Consider the following 19486-nt stretch of genomic DNA (forward strand, 5'->3'; position numbering starts at 1 on the left):
ATGCATGTAGGGTCAATGTAGCTGCTGAAATGCTGAAGTATTACATGAATTCGTCTTTTATCAAGACAGTTAGCATCTGCACTCATTCTGTGATACACTTAAAGCCTGAAGAAAAAGAACATAGGAAGCAAAGCAGAATGAGACAAAATAGATAGTGTCTATGCAAACTACTCAACACCGTGAAAAGTTCCCCCCTTTTGTTGCTTTTCAACATTGAATCACGGTTAATAAAATTTGGCTTTTTGGACAAGAATTTACAAAAAAGGACTTTCATTTTAAAGCCAAAACAGATTTCTAGAAAGTAATGTCAGTCAATTAAAAACTCAAATTGCTGCCTGAGTTTTGTACCAGTAAAAGCTTTAGAGGAAAGTGGCAAAGTGAAAGTCACCGTTGCAAAACTTCAGTCTCTCAGATGCCTTCTGGTGAACTCTAATCTAGATTTACCAGATGCCTTTTTCAACAGTGGCTTTCTCTTTGTCCCTCTCCCATAAAACTATCACTGGTGAAGAACAGCAAACAGTTGTTGTATGAACAGTCTCTCACCTCAGCTGCTGAAGCTTGGAACCAATTTAGAGGAATCATAGGTGTCTTGGTGGCCTCCCTCACTAGTCTCCTTCTTGTAGTCGTTCAGTTATTGAGGACGGCGCAGATTTACGCATGTGTTTTATTCCTTTCATTTCTCAATGATGGATTTAACTGTACTCTAAGAGATATTCAGTGATTCGGAGTATTTTTTTCATCTTCATAGTGTAGTTCTATCCAGGAGTACTAATTCTCCAGTGACTGGACCCTCCAAATACAGGCGTGTCTATACTCCAACCACCAAGACACATTAACTGTACTCAGATGATCTCAGCTTTCACTTTGATTACCTGTGTGACATTTAGCACCAATTGGCTGCACCTGTGTTGAATTATGTTAGTTTCTTTAAAGGGGGTGAATACTCATGCATATTACGTATGTCACTTATTTTAAATTTCACATTTCTAATAAATTGACATTACATGGGACAAGTCTGTTTTCATTCAGACTTGGAAGAGTCTTAGTTTGTAAGTTTTTGTCTAAAAATCCAAATTAATTTGTCCATGGTTCAATATTGAAAAGCAATAAAAAGGGAAAACTTGAAAGAATATTTTTGTAGGCACCATCTTTAGACTAACACAAGACAAACAGATCTACTGAAGATGTTTTTTGTATCACCCTACACACGCAACAGCCATCATCACGTTTGCAGATGATAAAACATTTTTGCACTGAACCACAACACTTCTGCGTATGGAGACGAGGCGAGAAACCAAACAGCCTGGTGTTGAAAACAAGCAACAGACTGTAGTGGACTTCAGGTGGACCAGGAGAACAAACCTCAGCCAGTCTCCATCAACAACGAGACTGTGGAGAATATCTCCAGTTTCACATTTCTAGGGACACACATCACAGAAGACCACGCAATCACTGGTCGGCTGAGGAGAACCAATGTGCTGCAGAGTCTCCTGGTTAACTTCTACCTGTGAACAGTGGAGAGCATCACAGGTTCACCAAGAAGAACCACAAGGCTGTGCAAAAGGTTCATACTAACAGCCCAGAACATCATTAGGACAGCTGCCAGCTACAGAGAACATCTACCAGGCCTGGAGCAACAACAGGGCCTTCAACCTAGACTGTGACCCACCACCTCCTCCAGCCACTCCCATCTGGCAGGTGTTACAAATGTACAACCTGACTAAAAAAACAGCTTTTCAAGTCTCGCTGTTGGACATTTCCAGATTCCCCACCCCCCAACTCTCACAACCGCACACTGACACACTGCTGGAGACCAGCTGAGTGGACGGTTACCAGCATTTACATGCACACTTTACTCAATATCTGCCTTCCTGCTGACACATTTCAAGTAGTTCACTTTTACATATGCATTCAGTTTTAAAATCCTCTGTTGGTTTTATCTTTTTCCACAATGTCTGTCTGTTAGTGTTTTGCACGTACTGTACTCAAAGAGTGCCGTATTGTTGTCCTGCACTTTCATATAATGGCAATAAAACTTCGAATTGTATTTAATACGATCTGCCAATATGAGATGACAAAATATACAAATGTTTGAAGAGTCTTAGTGGCAGTTTCTTCAGGTTTTTCATTGAATTTGACAGTTCACACTGATTGACTGCGATTTAACTGTACAGTATATACAAAATAGAGTAGAAAATACAGTAATAATACTAATACCAATACTAACATTAATACTAATAATCATGGAAATTTGTTAATGCTACACAGCTTGGAGGTAACAACCATGAAAAATGCAGATGTGCATCCATTTAAAATACAAATATGAAGATGCAGGCAGTTTTTGAAAGCAGTTAAAGGAAAAGAGTTTAATTTCTATTATAAATATCATCATATACAGTTTTTCCTGTCCATGGTTCCTAGATGAAGTCTTCTACTCTTTATCAACGGGCCACCAACTTACATATGGATGTTAGATATGATGAGGCTGTATATAAGCCTGAAAAATGAAAAAAAAACTTTATAAGATGTATTGATAATAGTAATATCTGTGTGCATAATGAGCAGTGAATCAAAGTGCATGTGTACTACACGCATGCACTTAAAATAAGACATTTTTATACTTGCAATAACACACTATTAATTTCAACTGCATACTTACATTTTTAATTTATTTTCTTAGAAAAGGCAGATTATGCTTATAGTTTTTCTACTTATATTTATATTTTTAGGACATATGTTTATCTCTGTATTTTTTGCACTATTTATATTACTCAGACTTTGAATGGGAGCAACTGTAAGCAATTTCCCCTTGGGGATGAATAAAGCATTCCTCATTTTGATTTAAATTTAGTCTTTAGATAGGAGTTAAAATAACTACCAGAGCAATTTTGCAAAATTGGCATAAGTATCAAATATTAAAAGGTCATTAGTTTTTTCATATATTCAAAAAACCCCAACAAAATCCAGTAGCATCCATACATGAGTCTGTTTTTAGTGGTATTAGTCTGAATGCATAATGGCAGAGTGACCACAGGTTGATACCTGTTTATGTTCAATCTTAAAAAGTAGAGGCCGATCCCCAAAACATGCTGACTGTCAGATAGTCTTAGTGATCATCAGAGCTGCTTCATTGATAACGTTTCCAGGTACAGATGTGCACTGCTGCAGGTCTCTCTCACACTCAGTGGACAAGCTAAAGTGAAGGTGAGATTCCTGTTCAGACATTCGCTACCTGTCGACCTGCTGGAACTGAGATGGATATGCCTTCAACGCTCACAATAAACACAGTAATCAAGGCAGACACTAAACACCTAATGCTCGACGTAGGTCTTGAAATAACAATTAGCGTAAATGGGAGAGGGGGTGATTATAAATTCCATTCAGGAAAGGGTCCTGGCTGTAAGCTGGGAGGTGGCAGGGAGATCTCGGGGGAGTCATGCGGCTCTGAGTTGGGAGGAGGTGGGGGGGGGGGGGGGGGGGGGGGGGGGGCGGGGGGGGGCGGCAGTTTTTGCAATCAGCGTTAAATAGAGCAGTTTTGTGCCTGTGTGATTGTCAAGTGGGCCATTACTCGTTGATAAGAGCACTTTTTCCTTATGTGGCTCTGATTGGGCTGAGCATGCTGCTCCCTCTCGCATGCTGTCCCAATGCAATCAGGCCCCTCTTTCACTGCACTGCCATTTTCACTGCTGTGATTTCCAACCCAATCCTCCTCCACCCCCCTCACCTCCCCAACCCAACGCAACCTCTCCCCCCCCTCCACGCCTACCTCCTCCTCACCTCCTCCTCCTCCTCCTCCTCCCTTCAGATTCGATGAGGACCCATTTACAGCAAGGAGAAAAAGGTCACGCTAAACTCGTTGTGTCAATTGTAAACCACCCCAATTTGGACTGATTTCAATGAAATAAACGAGCAGTTGCAGCCCCAAAGAATCCAAAGGTCCATGTGGAAAGGAGCACATTAGGAGGTTTTTGGCCCAGACAGGGTCAAATGCTCGCTAGTCTCTCTCATTCCTTGTTCTTATTGTATTTGGGTATGATGTGTCCTCTTAAATGAAACTTTTACAAGAAAAAACAATAATAAAATCAATCAGGATGTAGAAATATGCCATATGGTGCTAATTTTGCATCCTCTAAGACTGAAAGAAACAAAATCCATGCTTACTTTTGCTATTCACAGCATTCACTTCTGATGCTGACATGGCAACTCTTCACTTTGTCACAAATTGGAAACTGGACTGAAATGACAAACTACTGTATTCCTAAATGAAACTTTTACAGCATAATAATACGGAAATATTACTCTGAATGTAGAAATATATCACATGGTGCAAAATTTACATCTTGTAAGGTTTCTGTAAGGATGAAAGAAACTAAATACATGCTTAGTTTTGGTATTCAAAGCATTGATTTCTGATGCCATTAAGTCTTTTAAACAGCTCATTCAGGTTAGTGAGAATGACATTTCTGTCTGTTCCTTGTGTAAGCACCTAAATAATTGTGGTAACTTGGCCGTTTTATTGACATTGGCTTAATAAAATGTTAATTCTTGCCTTTTCCCACAAAACAGATGTACACATTTGAGAACTAAAAAAATGCAGACATCAAAATTTGTAAATGCTTAGTGTCTTCTTAAAAAAAACTTTCAAAAGCTAATAATTATAAATTACTTTGGATCCATAAATATGCCACATAGTGCCAATGTTGCATCTTGTAATGATTTTGTAAGGATGAGAAAAACTAAATACATGCTTATTTTGGTATTGCATTCATTTTTTATCTCATTAGGTATTTTAAAAGGATCAGTCACAGGTTAGTAAATTGTTTAAACACTTAAACTATTTTAAGCTGTATGTTTTGGAGAAATTGGTGCATTGAAATGGTAACTCTTTCCTTTTGCCACAAGTTGGACTTACACATTTGAGAGGAAACAAAACACTGAAATGACAAATACTGTATTCACAAATGAAAACTTTACATAATAGTAATAAAAAAGACACTTTGTGTGTAGAAATATGTCATATGGTGCCGATTCAGCATCTTGTAAGGTTAAAAGAAGCAAAACAAATGCTTGGTTTTGGTATTTATAGCATTCATTGTTGTCTGAAGATATTGAGTTAACCTGCTAGTTGAAATACTAACTCTTCTTATTGCCACAAATTGGACTTACACATTTGAGAGGTAACAAAACACAGAAATGAGAATTACTGTGTTTTGTTATGCGTAGTGTCTTCTTAAAGATAAGATAAGATAAAGATAAGATAAAGTTCTTTATTTCTCCCCACTCCAGGGGAAATTTACATTGTTACAGCAGCTTTATTTACAATATATACAAGGGTGGCAAAATTTTTTAACAGAAAAAATAAAAATAAAGTTTAAAAGTGCAGAGATGTGCAGTGCAAGAATGTCAGTGCAAATTTTATGGTTTGGGGTGGTAATGATATAGTCCAGTTTATGTTAACATCAGCCAGTGATGCTGATGTTGTAAAGTCTTATAGCAGATGGAATGAAGGACCTGTGATAGCGTTCCTTCTTGCAGGGTGGATGTCTCAGTCTGCTGCTGAAGGAGCTGCTTAAAGACCCCACAGTGTCATGCAGTGGGTGAGAGGGATTGTCCATGATGGATGTGAGCTTTGCCAACATCCTCCTCTCACCCACCTCCTCTATGGAGTCCAGGGAACAGTAAATAAATGACACTTTTACAAGATATTAACAGAAACAGAATAAATGGTTAAGTCATGGGTTAGTGAAAATGACACTTTTGTCTCTTCCCTGTTTAAGCACTTAAGAATCATGTTAAATGGTGTTATAGAAACTCTTCTCTTTGCCATAAATTGGACATTAATGACAATTACCGTATGCCTAAATGAGACTTTTGCAGGATAAAAGTGATTTTAAAAAATCGCACTGGAATATGTCACATAGTGCCAATTTTGCATCTTCCAAGGCTGAAGGAACAACATACATGCTCAGTTTTGGTATTCACAGCATTGATTTTTGGCATCATCAACTATTTTAAATGGTTAAGTCACAGGTTAGTGACAATAACATTTCTGTCTGTACCTTATTTAAGCACTTATATCACTGTGTGCTTTGTTGTCACTGGCTTTTCTTTTGTAACAAAATACAGAAATGACAATTACTGTATGTGAACACGTCTTCTTAAATGAAACTTTAACATAATGATAATAATAAAAACACACTAGAATTAGAAATATGCCAGTCTTTTGTGGATTTTGAATCTTGTAAGGATCAAAGACTAAAACACACTTAGTTGTTTTATTCACAGCATCCATTGTTGTTTGGAGGCATCATTAAGTGTGTTAAAGGCTCAGTCACAGGTCAGTGAGAATGACATTTCTGTCTGTTCTCTGTTCAACCACTTAGAAATTTACCTGATTTACCTTTACGTTTTGTTGACGCTGACTTGTTGAAATGGTAACTTTTCCCCCTGTCAAGAACTGGACTTACACATCTGAGAAGGAATAAAATAGAGAAATGATAATTACTCTAGTCATGGATTAAACTTGTACAAGATAAAAATAATTTTAAAAGACACCATTGATGCAGAAATATTTGACATGCTGCCAATTTTGCATCTTGCAAGGATAAAAGAAACAAAAGAGATGCTGAGTTTTGATATTTACAGCAAAGGTTTTTGATGATATTAAGTATTTTAAAAAGGCTAAGGCACAGGTCAGTTAGAATGTTTTGTTGGCACTGACTTATTGAAATGGTAGCTTTTCCTTTTGCCACAAACTTGACATTTGGAGTAAACAAAACACGGATATTACTGCATGGGGTGTGCTCTATGTCTTCTTAAAACATTTACAAGATAATAAAAATAAAACATCCTTCTGGGAGTAGAAATACACCACATAGTGCCAATTTTGCATCTTTTACATTGAAAGAAAGGAAATCCAAGCTTAGTTTTGGTATTTGCTAGAGATGTTCGATATTGGCTTTTATCGCCAATAACAGACATGATGATCTTGTCCAACTCTAAATTTCCAATTCTGATATCAACCAACACCAATACTGGTATATGTGGGCTATTTAACTAATTTTAGGTAACATCACATATCTCCTGGGGTGGAATTAACACATCATGTCTCATTTTATTGTGATGCCCCATTGGATGCATTCTCAGATGAAACAAGGCTTTCAAATGTAAACATTGTCTGTGCAAAATAAGAAAACACTTCAATTTATATTTAATTGTTTCAAACAAGCTGCACAGTGGTGTAGTGGTTAGCACTTTCACCTTGCAGCTAGAAGGTCCCTGGTTCACGTCCCGGCTTTCCTGGGATCTTTCTGCATGGAGTTTGCATGTTCTCCCTGTGCATGCGTGGGTTTTCTCCGGGTACTCCGGCTTCCTCCCACAGTCCAAAAATATGCTGAGGTTAATTGATCATTCTAAATTGCCCGTAGGTGTGAATGTGAGAGTGATTGTTTGTCTCTGTATGTGGCCCTGTGACAGACTGGTGACCTGTCTAGGGTGTCCCCTGCCTTCACCTGAGTCAGCTGGGATAGACTCCAGCCCCCCCCCATGACCCTAGTGAGGATTAAGAGGTGTATAGATAATGGATGGATGGATAATGGATGGATGGATGGATGTTTGAAACAACAGTTCACACTCTCCCTCTATCATTTCCGTGCCAGTAAATGCCGGCGAAATCCAGGCATTACTTTATCAGTTTTCATGACAGGCTAAAAAATGAAAACTATATTGACCAACATTACATTTTTATGCTAATGTCGGTGGGCCGATATTATCGGACATCCCTGGTATTTACAGCATTCATTGTTGTGTGGAGGTATCATTAGGTATATTAAATAGTTCAGTCACAGGTTAATGAGAATGGTATTTTTGTCTATTCTTTGTTTAGTACTTACATGGCTATGTTAACCTGTGTGTTTTGTTGATGTTAGCATATTAAGATTACATTTCAGCATTGCTAGATTGTACAAAAAAAGGATGGTTTATATGTTATATGGGCTATGCATGAACAAATATAAATCAGTTTGTGCCAAAAAGTAATTCAGACAAAGAAATATGCATTTAAGTGAACTTCTTGATGACATAGTATTCCAAATCGGTGACCTAACATTTGAACCTGATAACTATTTTGTCACCGTCCTGAATGCCACAGTAATTACTGCCCTAATTCCTAGCTCTCCTACAAGACGGATTATTTATAGATCAAACGGCCTCACAGCCAGATGTAAAGCAGTGAAGCTGTAGAACAAGTTTGTGAGGATGTTGACAGATGAGGCGTTGTTTTTGTCTGGTCCACATCACATAAAACTTTTAAGAAGTCAGTCGTGCAGCTCTGAAAATGAAAGCATGCAACTGTTGTACACTCAGATTTGCATCTTTCCTAACATCTGCGCTCAGATCAGATTCTGTACACACAGTAGGAGTAGTTGGAGTTAAAAACATGTCTGAGAATGAGTTTGTCGATTTAAAGTTGGTCTTTTTGGCATCATTTCTGTCTTCTTAACCTCTGACCTCTGCAAAATAAAGCAGTTTTTCAGATCTTCCCCTGCTGTGTTCAAAGACTTCTCCTGTGTGGTTGTGTCACATGCTGCTTCAGTGAAACGTCTGCACTGTTTGAGCTGTGTTATCTGATAAGGAGCATTCATCTCCACCAGGTGGAACAGGACACATCTCGATGGAGGCACGCTAACTCCTTTATCCCTCTGCGATGGTGTGATATGGACTAAAGGCTCATGCCAGTGCAGGTCCGACTGTTATCCGAAACAGCAGCAGACAGAAAATAGCCTACTTTTTTTTTGCTGAGCCGAGTGTGTGTGTGGTTCAAGTGGAAGAGGGATGTGAGGGGTGAGGACGGGTGGGATCTTGTGGGCGAAAGGGTTGAGAGGGTGAAAGAGTGAGCGGAAAAAGACAATAAGTGAGCGGCTGTGTGTTTTCTGTCAAGTAGCTGCAGCCCTTCTAAAGTATCTGCATTACCTCCTGAAGAGAACACAAAGTGCCTCCTTTCACCGCCATCATTTGCATACACACTTAAAGTAGTGGGCTACCTGATTTTCTTTGATGATTTTTCTTTCATTTTCTTTCTACTTTGTTGTAAAAACATTAATTACATGTTTAAAGTGCTTTGGTTTTTCCATTTTACGCCATTCCTTATTTCTACTCCACTAAGTTTCCAAGACAAATCATTTTCTTTGATTTATTCGACAACAGGGTGAGAAAGTCTCGTCTTGCAAGCCATCAAGCCGTTAAATACTCAGGATTCGAAGTTTGGCATATCGTGTTTAATACTAGTGATCCTGTTTAAAGCGTTGACAGGGTGGGGAGATGACAAATGGATGTACAACAGGTTGTTATGTTACACCGTGTTCTGATTGTTTTATATGAGCATATGTGTGAACATTTTTGAATTAGTGTTGTGCAATTTATTGGGTTTTAATTTGAAATGTGCGCACTTTTGTGTTGAACAATGCAAACTTCCTCTTTGGGAACAAAAAAGATTAAATGTTCGCTCACGAAAGTAGATTTTGTAGTGGTTATAGATTAAATCAACCAGCCTTGTTTCTTGTTTTACTTAAAAAAAGAGTTCCTAATTCATGAAGGTGGGATTTCTCATGGAGTTTTTTGTATTAGACCACATTAAACTGGCAGCTGAGAATATGTACCATTTCGACTCAACGAAGCAACAGTGAATGTTAAAACTGGATATTTTAAGAGTCTTTATGTTTGGTAAAGTTATCTCAAATCCAGCTGATATGCAGAGCACCTCAGACTGCTGGGGCTCTGCATGTCAGCTGGATTTAGTGATTTATTCTTGCAACATTAAGATCAACTAAAGTGGGTCCTGCAGTTTAAACAGCTCCATTATTTTAATTTATATCATGTTCACATGATGCATATTCACTAATAGGCTGTGTTTAATTAGATCATTAAACATAAATATAACAGTAGAAGTTGCATTTTTTTTTCTACCTGAGCGCCAGCTAATATAGCGGTGTTCAACCTGAGGTTCAGGATTTCATTTAGGGCCGTAGGATAAATATACAGATGGTGGCCATAATTAAAATGAAAGCAAAGCTGGAAAATACAAAAACATGTTCCTGCAATCTAAAATAAGGATGATTTCCTCCTCCAATTGAACTAAAATGCCTTCATGTGAAATTACAGAATGTTTTTTTTTTACTTCTGGCCTGCAGATATGATACAGAATATCACTTTGAACTGGTGGAAACAACTGGAAACCACGGCGTAAAGAGGCTCTCAAACTGGAACTGTAAAACGTTGGTAAAATCAGCTATTTAAAGGTCTTCAGATCAAAATCGGTGAAAGTAAGTGAGAGAAAACCAGCAGATTTAAGTGCTGCTGTCCTTTAATAAACTGAGCACATGTTCAAATATGCATTAGCAGGCAGCAAACTCATGGGCACAAGTGGAAGAAATATTCAAGAATTATAATATACAATAAAATAATATTCCAATTTAGTTAAAGCAGAGACAAAGCATGATAGAAATACTCAGGTTCAAGTCCTGCGTAAAGATTTTGCTTAAGTGAAAGCACAGAAATATTAGCAGTAAAGTGCACTTAATGTGTATTAAATAAATATTATGAAAGAATGGCTCATTTTAGAGGGTCTTAATAGAAAGTATTTAATATAAACCATTATTTGGTTGATTATTTTGATTGATTATAGAATATTATTGTGTTAAAATATTATTTTTAATGCAGTGAACATAGACAGCTGGTTGATTTAGTGCAGATTTTACATACTTTATGCACTGTGCTGTAGTTTCTTCTGCAGAAATGTGCTGTATGTTATTAGAAAATCACGTTTTGCATGCAGGGGCTCAGTGTGAACTAATCAGTGATATTGTAGCGCAGAAGCATAAACTATAATAATTAAAATACTCAAACTTCAAGGGGCTGAAAATTACGGGGCCTTCTGGTACTTTCGCTGCTTATTATTTGTTGAACTGCATTATGTTTGAACAGAAATGGCAATCATACGTGCCTTTAGGAGGAAAATACAAGAACAGAACTGTGACAGACTTTTAATTTCTTGCGTAAAACCCTCACAAGAAGCTTATTTTCCAAAAGGGAGGCGCGGCTATAAGGACTAGAAGTGATGAATTATGATCCGCCCTCCAGAAACAGCTCAGGAGGAAGACTGGGTGACACACAGGAATCCTGGAGGAGAAAGAAAGAATAGCAGTGCGTAAAAGTGGAAGAAGCTCCTGGACGCAGACATGCGCTGGAAAAGTGAAGTCAAAGTAGAGTGTTGCATCGTGAACGACACTGACAGCGGATCTCTGTTGTCCAACGATGAAGAGGTGAGTGGAAAAGTCGAGCTGAAACTTCCGATCAGCTGCTTAAGTATTAGTGGAAACTGCTTCGCCCAAATTGAAGCGGAGTGGGCTTCAGTGCGCCATTAGGAGCCCGGCCTCTAAAGCTGACAGCTCAGTATTTTCACAATTTGAAGAAATGTCAAAGAAAATTAGCCCTCCGTGATTTCTGCAATTAAAAACTCAAGTAGTTAATGAGACCTCTTCACCTTCTGGTTGCCCCGGGTAGACGTTTGTGGCGAACTCAGCCTTTTTAATTGCAGTTATTAAATAAATCAATCCCCTCCATTTTTTCTCTTCGAGACGTCGCGCTGGTTTTCTGATTGACGCGTAAAATTGGTGTGTTGGTTTGGTTTTTTAACCGCAGCATAAAGCGGCGAGGCAAAAAAAATAGAAAAAAAATCCACAGCTCAAGAACATAATGCGCATAGGATAAGTAGCCTGTTAGTTCAAGTGTTGCCTGTTTTTGTAAGTAATGACTATCCTTCTCTTTTAAATGTCATTTTGGTAATCGCCTGCGTTGTCATGGTGAAAAGTGAAAGGCATGATATTTATGGGGAAGGCGCAGGGGGCATTTAAGGCAGCTGCCTCAGTGTGACAGAACCGGCATCGTCTTCCCGCCGCACAGCTTCTCGTCATGTGTGAGGATTGCAAAGGAGGCGAAGAGCTGCTGGGCAAATGCACTGAGGACAGGAGAGACATAATGGTAGGAGGAATGGAAATGTTGTGGCTGCTTTATGGTCCGGTGAGCATTTCTGGGTGGAGGAAGTTTTTAAAACTGGCAGTGGATTGGGAAAATTGCGCATTTTGGGGAGAAAATTACGCATATTCCAAGTGGAAACACTCCAAATCAACGTCTAAACAAAGATTCGATCTGAAGCTACACTTTGTCTTTGTTGTTTATCGTAGCAATCTCCCGGTTTGACGTTTTTAAACGTCTGCTCGATTTCGGCTTTTATTCCTCCAAAAAGTTTCCACCAAAACAGCAGAAGAAAGTGATTATTGTACATTTTCCAGAGACAGAGAAGCTGAGAGCTTCGCGACATGTAAAGCGAGTTCAAACACATGATTGTAGCGGTGCAGCAGGTTCAGGGCTGGATGCGTTCCTGTGCGTAATTTTCTAACCGCAGGTCTGATCTCTTCAGGGCGCGCCGGTGGAAGTTTTGGATGACGACGCGTCGTCCTTACAGGCGATGGCATCTGCGCCTCTGCTGGGGAGAACCGTGTGTGCGAGCTGCAACGAGGAAATAGTGGATAAATATTTATTAAAGGTAAAAGGTTTGCACCTTTTCCCCATTTGGTGCGTTTATGTTTCGTGCGCCTTTTTATTGTTTAACTTATTTTCCTCCTCCCCCTCTACAGTTTGGATTTAATTCGTTTTTTAATGTGCATATTCGGTTGGCTCACCTTTGAACTTCGCCAATTTGTCATATCTTTGCTTTAGGTTAACGACTTGTGCTGGCATGTGCGCTGTCTCTCCTGCAGCGTGTGCCAGACTTCGCTTGGCAGCCACACGAGCTGCTACATCAAAGAAAAGGAGGTTTTCTGTAAACTCGATTACTTTCGGTAGGTGCATCGGTTTGTATTTGTGCTCAAAAAACGAAAGATTGAAGTTACTTAAACGAAATTGCTGCAGGAAATCAACCAAAACATGATCCGTTGGATCAGTTGGCTGCAACTGATATCGGGAAAATGATTAGAACCATTAATGTGATGAATAAAAATCTGAATAAATACAACAAAAATAGCATTTTTTAGACTTACAGTGGAATTATTTTCTTGCATTTATTTAATTTTAATGTTTTATTTACAATCACTTGGTCAATAAATACATCATTAATAAAACACTAAATTGTAATTTTCAGTTTTTGTCATTGTGACATAAAAAAGTTCGAAAGACAGACTGATATGGAGGATTTTATTAGATAATATAGGAGAATTGGGTAAAATATTTCTTGAGGTGGAGACTGAAGATTTTAATTCTAACTTTAACAGGGCCTTTATCCAATCACGTACTTTAAAAAAGCTTTTTCTGAGAACTTTCTTGCAGCGGTTCAGACTAAGTTTTAGCCTGATTCTGTTGGAAAACACGGGCCTAAAATAAAATTTTTCATTAAGATATTAAGGTAAAACTGTCAGGCAGCTCTCTGGGCGCCTCCTTTGCTCACTAAGACCTCTACCTGCAGAAGATACGGCACCTGGTGCGCCTGCTGCGGCCGGAACATCCACTCCACAGACTGGGTTCGCCGGGCCAAGGGGAACGTCTATCACCTGGCCTGCTTCGCCTGCTTCTCCTGCAAGAGGCAGCTGTCCACCGGGGAGGAGTTCGCCCTGGTGGAGGGGAAGGTGCTCTGCAGGGTCCACTACGACTGCATGCTGGACAACCTGAAGCGGGCCGTGGAGAAAGGTGAGGCTGGAGTCCCCTTCTCCAAAACACATACCTGGAGACACACATGCATGACTGATTTATTTATTTATTTATTTTTTAAATATTGCTTTAAGTTTAAAATGTTAACATCATTGCCATGTTTTCAGTATTAATCTGAGAAACGGATTGTCTGCAGGCAGCAGTGTTAACATGGAGGGAGCTGTACCCACCGAGCAGGAGATCAACCAGCCAAAACCCTCCAAGAGAGCTCGGACCAGCTTCACTGCCGACCAGCTGCAGGTTCGTTTCATCCACCAGCATCTTTTACAACACGAGTTTTAACTTTAGATTGTGAAATATCTTTCAATTTCATGTATTTACAGTGGTAAGGATGGAAGAATAGAGCAAGGAGTCACTTTAATTCTGGATTTATAGTTTTCTGTTTCAAGCAAAATGTCTCCTCATGAACACATTTTGCTGAGAAAACATTGAATTCTGTCATTTTTAGCCTAAAAATCTGTTTAACAAAAAGATGATGGCAAAAAATAAGTAAGTTGGGGTTACTTTTTGATACACCTCTTTTTAAAAATTTTTTTCTGAATTTGAGCAGAAAAAATGGAAATCAAAACCCTTTAAATCAAAAATATTGCCAACATGTGCAAAGTTACGTTTAAAATGTATCTCCAATATTCAGATGTACAAAATCACCAATAAATTGCACTTACACCATCTATGTAATTCACAGTGAGGGTCTTATTTAAGTCTTTTAAAATAACGAACACACACACAATTAAAGGTAAAACTAAACATACACTTTGATTTCAATAAACTAGACAAATTTAGTTTTCATTTTATTGAAACAAATACTACAAATACTGCACAAGAGCATCTTTAGCAAAAATCCTGGTTTTTAATTTTTTTTGTTACAGATTTCCTCTATTAGTAATGATGATTCATATGCACATGGCTCAGAAAATATTTTTTCGTTTAGTTTGCTGTTTAACTAGCATTATATTACTAATATATGATTTTGATCTATGTAGAAAAAGAGAGTTGTAAAAAAGTAATATTTTCTATCACCTGAAGTGATTTTATTGACATATTTAGTTTGTCTGTCTTATCTTCTCACAGTCGTTACTTACGGTCTGCAGGTGAATCATGTAATTCCTCACACAGGGCTACATAAAAACCTGTTTGGTTTTTTCTACCTGTGCACATGCAGGTGATGCAGGCTCAGTTTGCTCAGGACAACAATCCAGACGCCCAAACACTGCAGAAACTGGCGGAGCAGACGGGCCTCAGTCGAAGAGTCATACAGGTCAGAGAAAACAGACGACGTATTTAGACAGACATAATGTAGTTACAACGTTGTTTGTGGTTGAAGTTGCATTTCATGTGCAGCCTGTGGAAATCTGGACAAAAGTATGTTTATTGTAGCATAATTTAAAAAAGCTTTATGTGTAGTCTGTTCAAGAAAGTTTTATTTGCAAATGTAGTATTTCTTTAAAAAAACAACTCAAAGCTACTTTTGCACAAGCAAATTAACTGAAGTTGCAAAAGTGTGCACTAAGAGAAAAAAATGCTCTGTAGTTACATTTATAAAGCTGTGTCTCACAGCTTTATACTCAGACTTAAAATATAGTTTCAGCTGCATGTGATGCATCTTACAATAGAGTGTGACCGTTTGAAAAAACATTTTGGACAGATTTGTTCCTGAACTGCCTCTTTCTACATGTTCAATCTAGCTATAGAACAATGGAAGGATGGAAGAGTGGAGCTTTTATTTACTAGAATTCTAGATTTAACCCTAAATTTTCTCCTCCAGTAAAAATTTCTCCCAAATTTTGCTGAGAAAACAATGAATTCTTTAATTTTTGGCCAAAAACTGCCCAATTTAAAGAAAAGATGGCAGCAAAAATTAAATGAGTTGGGTTTGTTGTTGATGCACCTTTGTTTATGAAGAAACAAGGGAGAAATAAAAATCATTCAGATTAAAATATTGACAATATGTGTACAGTTATTTATTTACAGCAAATATATTGCTGATATTCAGATGTGCAGATTATTTCACCTACAGTTACATCCGTTACTGTAATTCACAGTGAGCGTCTTAGAGGCAGCTTCATCTTTCATCCGCATTTTCCAACTAAATGTGACCGTTTGGAGGAAACACATCTTGGACAGTTTTGTTCCTGCACTGACTGTCACCTTTAGGTTAGCTATAGTGTCTCCAGTGAGAATTAAGCACAATTCAAGAATAAAAACAACAAACACTAACAGGGAGGGGAAAAAACACAACCGCGAGGCTACAAAAGTGCTTCTACTCACCAGGACAAAATGTGACTCCTTGACCGTAACTCAGCAAAAACAGGGCTGATTTTTTTGGACTTGTTTGGCCCACATGCTGGCGTCGTCATCGTGTTTTGTGACAGTGGATGCTTCTATCACGTTGTGTGGTTTGTTTGTCCTGTTAACTCAGGTCTGGTTCCAGAACTGTCGAGCTCGCCACAAGAAGCACGTGAGCCCCAACCACACCTCCAGCACGCCCATGACCTCCATGCAGCCCAGCCGCCTGTCCCAGCCCACCCCGACCCCCGAGGAGCTGCAGTACACCGCCTACGGAGGCCCGGAGGGGTCAATGCTCTCCGCGCTACACTCCTTCATAGACAGTAAGACCTTTCATGAATTCTTACTGTTGTATTTTGCACTTTACAGTCTTTAAAAGCTGACATTTAACATGATATATTCCTGTTCAGACAGATTAATTACCCCAATTAAACACATATATCCATATACCAAAGATAAAATATTTCATGAGTTGACATTAAGAGCCCAAGATTATCCCCATCTTTTGAGAGTATTTGAAATAATTACTCCAGCAGTGCATCTGTTGTATATCAAGTACTTCGATGAAGTAGTCTTAGGAAGCGTGTCCACTATCTCCTGTTGTATTTGTAGCAACTAAAACATCAGACACTTAGATCTAAACATAATATTATCATTTGTAAAATTACTTTTTCATAGTTGGTGCAATATCAGTTTCCATACCATGTGCAGCAATTCATTTCATGTGCAATATGTGGAATATTTCATATTCTCATGTCTCAAGTGTAATATTTCAGTTTTATGTACAATATCTCATGATCTTGTGTAAGATGTTCGATTTCATGTGCAACATTGTCAGTGTAATGGACACATTTTCATCTTGCTTTTTAGTTGAAATATTTCTTCATCATGTGTGATATTATTTATTACCTCAGTATCATTGCCAGCATAGCTCTTTATTGTTCTGTTATAACTTTATTTTAGCTCACTCACTTCATCTTCAGTTATGTATCATACTTATGTCTTATTGCATTTTTTCTGTTATGTCATTTGCTTTTTCTGAACAACACGTGGCACAAGACGTTCCTTCTGGAATAAAAAAGTTTTATCTTAACTGAACGTTCATAAATTCAGAAGCCATAAGTAGCATAATATAAGACAGAATTGTTTTAATCCCAAAGGAATTTCTTGAATTTAGACATATTGTCTATTGTATTTGGATGTATTGACTACCTTCTGGTATGAATGTAGACAATGAAAAATTCAAGCTCTGTGTATTTGCTGATGCTCTGATGTGTTTGAGTAACATCAAGAAAATCAAATCAAGTTAAAGTAGGGATAAAGGAATAGATTTTTTTTTTTTAAAAACAGTCTATAACATGCATCAGTAGCAAAGATGAAGTATTCAGGTTGCTGTTTAGGTGCTAAAAAATTATAAAAATGTTAATTTTCCCCTTTAAATAATGATATCGAACTTCTAAGTAGCATTAGTTGTCCATAAACTTGTGATGAGAATGATATTTCCATTTAAAATTGAGGTTTTTATGTAATTTTGCTGGTGGTGCTCTTTTTGCACTTCTAGCACTAAACAAACCTTGTAGAAATATGATATTCAAAATGCTATTTTCATGAAAAACTGCTTTCACACATCAGGAGTTTAGGACAGGATATAGAGAAGCTTTACATAATTGAATTAAACATACCTCCTTAATTAAATTGTGGCATACAGAGATGTGTATTTATTGAGCTAATTGAGTACTTACTGTAAAACCGTGTTCTGCCTCTGTGTTTCTGCAGTACACTCTCCTCCCTCCATATTTCAGCCGCTGTTGCCGGCCCACGCCATGACCTCGCTGCCTGTGTCTCACGCCTGAGCTGCACACAAAAACACACTCACATGCACACATTTACAAACACACAACACACACAGCATCCTCAGACTTCACCAATGTCCCTCAGTCATCAGCAGCTGCAGAATTCAGTATTCCATGGTAAAAAATAATTGGATTCTCAGTGACCTATTCAACCATTTCTCTCTTCTCAAACTGCCAGTAACTCATCACCACATGTTTATATTTCTGTTAAGCAAATTCTGGATGGTTTCTAATTTACAGTCCTAAGTGTACTGTATAACGTGGAAATGGAAAGGTCTCGTGTACCTCATAGGATCGTGACACATGACATTATAGATTTATATTTGTTTGTGTAGTTGGTGACAAAGTTTGACTGTGCTGCTCTACGTGAAAGCTACCAGACCCAAAATATCAACTCCATATGAAAATGAACTTGAACTTGTATGTATAGCAGTGTTGGAATTTAATTTATTGTACGTGTACGTTTGTTTTGAGAATAAATGTCTAATTTCACAAACCTGGGAGATGAGTGAATGACATATTTTAAACAGCAGCTGACACGTGCGCTACAACTTCAAACTTAGCAAGATCATACCAGTTTGTCAAAGTGTGCATGGTAGAAAAACTATTTATTGATAAAAGCACAAGTAAAACAAATTTATTTCTGAATGATGAACATACACGTGGGAGAGTCTTTCTATTAAAAACACAACTTGACTGTAGAAATAAATGTCAGGCACATGTTTATGCTGTTGACTTTCTGGCTAAATGAGCCTGGAGTGCTGCTCATCTTTTTATCGACTGCATTTTCTGACTTTTAAGAGCTTGTGGTAAGAAAACCGACTCACATTTTACCAAGAGAGAAGTTTAACTTGTGTCTGCTTGCTGACTGTGGTTGACCAAAAGAATCTAATTTCCAGACATGGGAGGGAGTGAGAGGCATATAAAAACACTGTTTTTATCAGATCTCAGGTATTCCCCGATGGGAAAGAAACCAAGCCTGAGCAACATGTACAAAGAGACAGAAAATTCAGCCGGGAGCTCGGTAATGTTTCAGTATAAGAAAACAACATGGCACGTTGGCAATATGCCCCACTGAGCACTACATGCATCATTTGTCTTCTTTCAGATACACAAGCAGAGTCATTCTGCTTTTATTGAACGTTACGTTGTGCATGTCTCAGCATGTTCAGCTTCAATGGGGGCAAAAGGTGCAGAAGTGTGGCGGTGCCGTCACTCCCAGGTACCACATGAGGGCTTGTTCTCAGAGTTGACAAACACGGCACAAAGAATCACAAACGAGTCACGTCACCCAAAGTGACACAGGAATCCATTTTCAAAACTAAAGAAAACATAATTAAAGGTCTAAATGTTTGTAAAATACAAGGGCACAGTGTTAATCTGTCAACAGCTGTGTCCCCTATTAATACCCCTAATATACACTGATCAGCTACAACATTCAAACCACCTGCATAATACGGTTTAGGTCCCTCTTGTGCAGCAAAAATAGCCCTGATTCACCTGGGCAGGACCAAAGTGCCTCTATGGGTGTCCTGGCACATCTTGGTAGTGGATCATTTGGACCTCCATGGACGAGGCTTGTTTGTCAG

The 19486-nt window shown here is 38.3% G+C and overlaps 1 protein-coding gene across 5 annotated transcripts; it reads left to right on the top strand.

The window, feature by feature from the left end:
* The first annotated feature begins 11117 nt into the window (after nucleotides 1-11117).
* Nucleotides 11118-18393, top strand: LOC111581922 (LIM/homeobox protein Lhx8). Of its 5 annotated transcripts, XM_035957295.2 has the most exons (9): nucleotides 11118-11318; nucleotides 11959-12036; nucleotides 12476-12601; nucleotides 12775-12896; nucleotides 13517-13737; nucleotides 13895-13998; nucleotides 14921-15016; nucleotides 16178-16367; nucleotides 17821-18393. In XM_035957295.2, exons 1-9 carry the CDS (start codon nucleotides 11235-11237, stop codon nucleotides 17895-17897), a joined length of 1098 nt encoding a protein of 365 aa, XP_035813188.1. In that variant the 5' UTR covers nucleotides 11118-11234; the 3' UTR covers nucleotides 17898-18393. The 5 variants fall into 5 exon arrangements, with proteins under 5 accessions (XP_035813188.1, XP_023146092.1, XP_035813187.1 ...); XM_023290324.3 differs by lacking the exon at nucleotides 11959-12036 and having other exon boundaries at nucleotides 11120-11318; nucleotides 16190-16367; XM_035957294.2 differs by lacking the exon at nucleotides 11959-12036 and having other exon boundaries at nucleotides 11124-11318; nucleotides 13520-13737.
* Nucleotides 18394-19486: the final 1093 nt, after the last annotated feature.

The sequence above is a fragment of the Amphiprion ocellaris genome, chromosome 2 (genome assembly GCF_022539595.1).
Source record: "Amphiprion ocellaris isolate individual 3 ecotype Okinawa chromosome 2, ASM2253959v1, whole genome shotgun sequence".
NCBI lineage: Eukaryota > Metazoa > Chordata > Actinopteri > Pomacentridae > Amphiprion > Amphiprion ocellaris.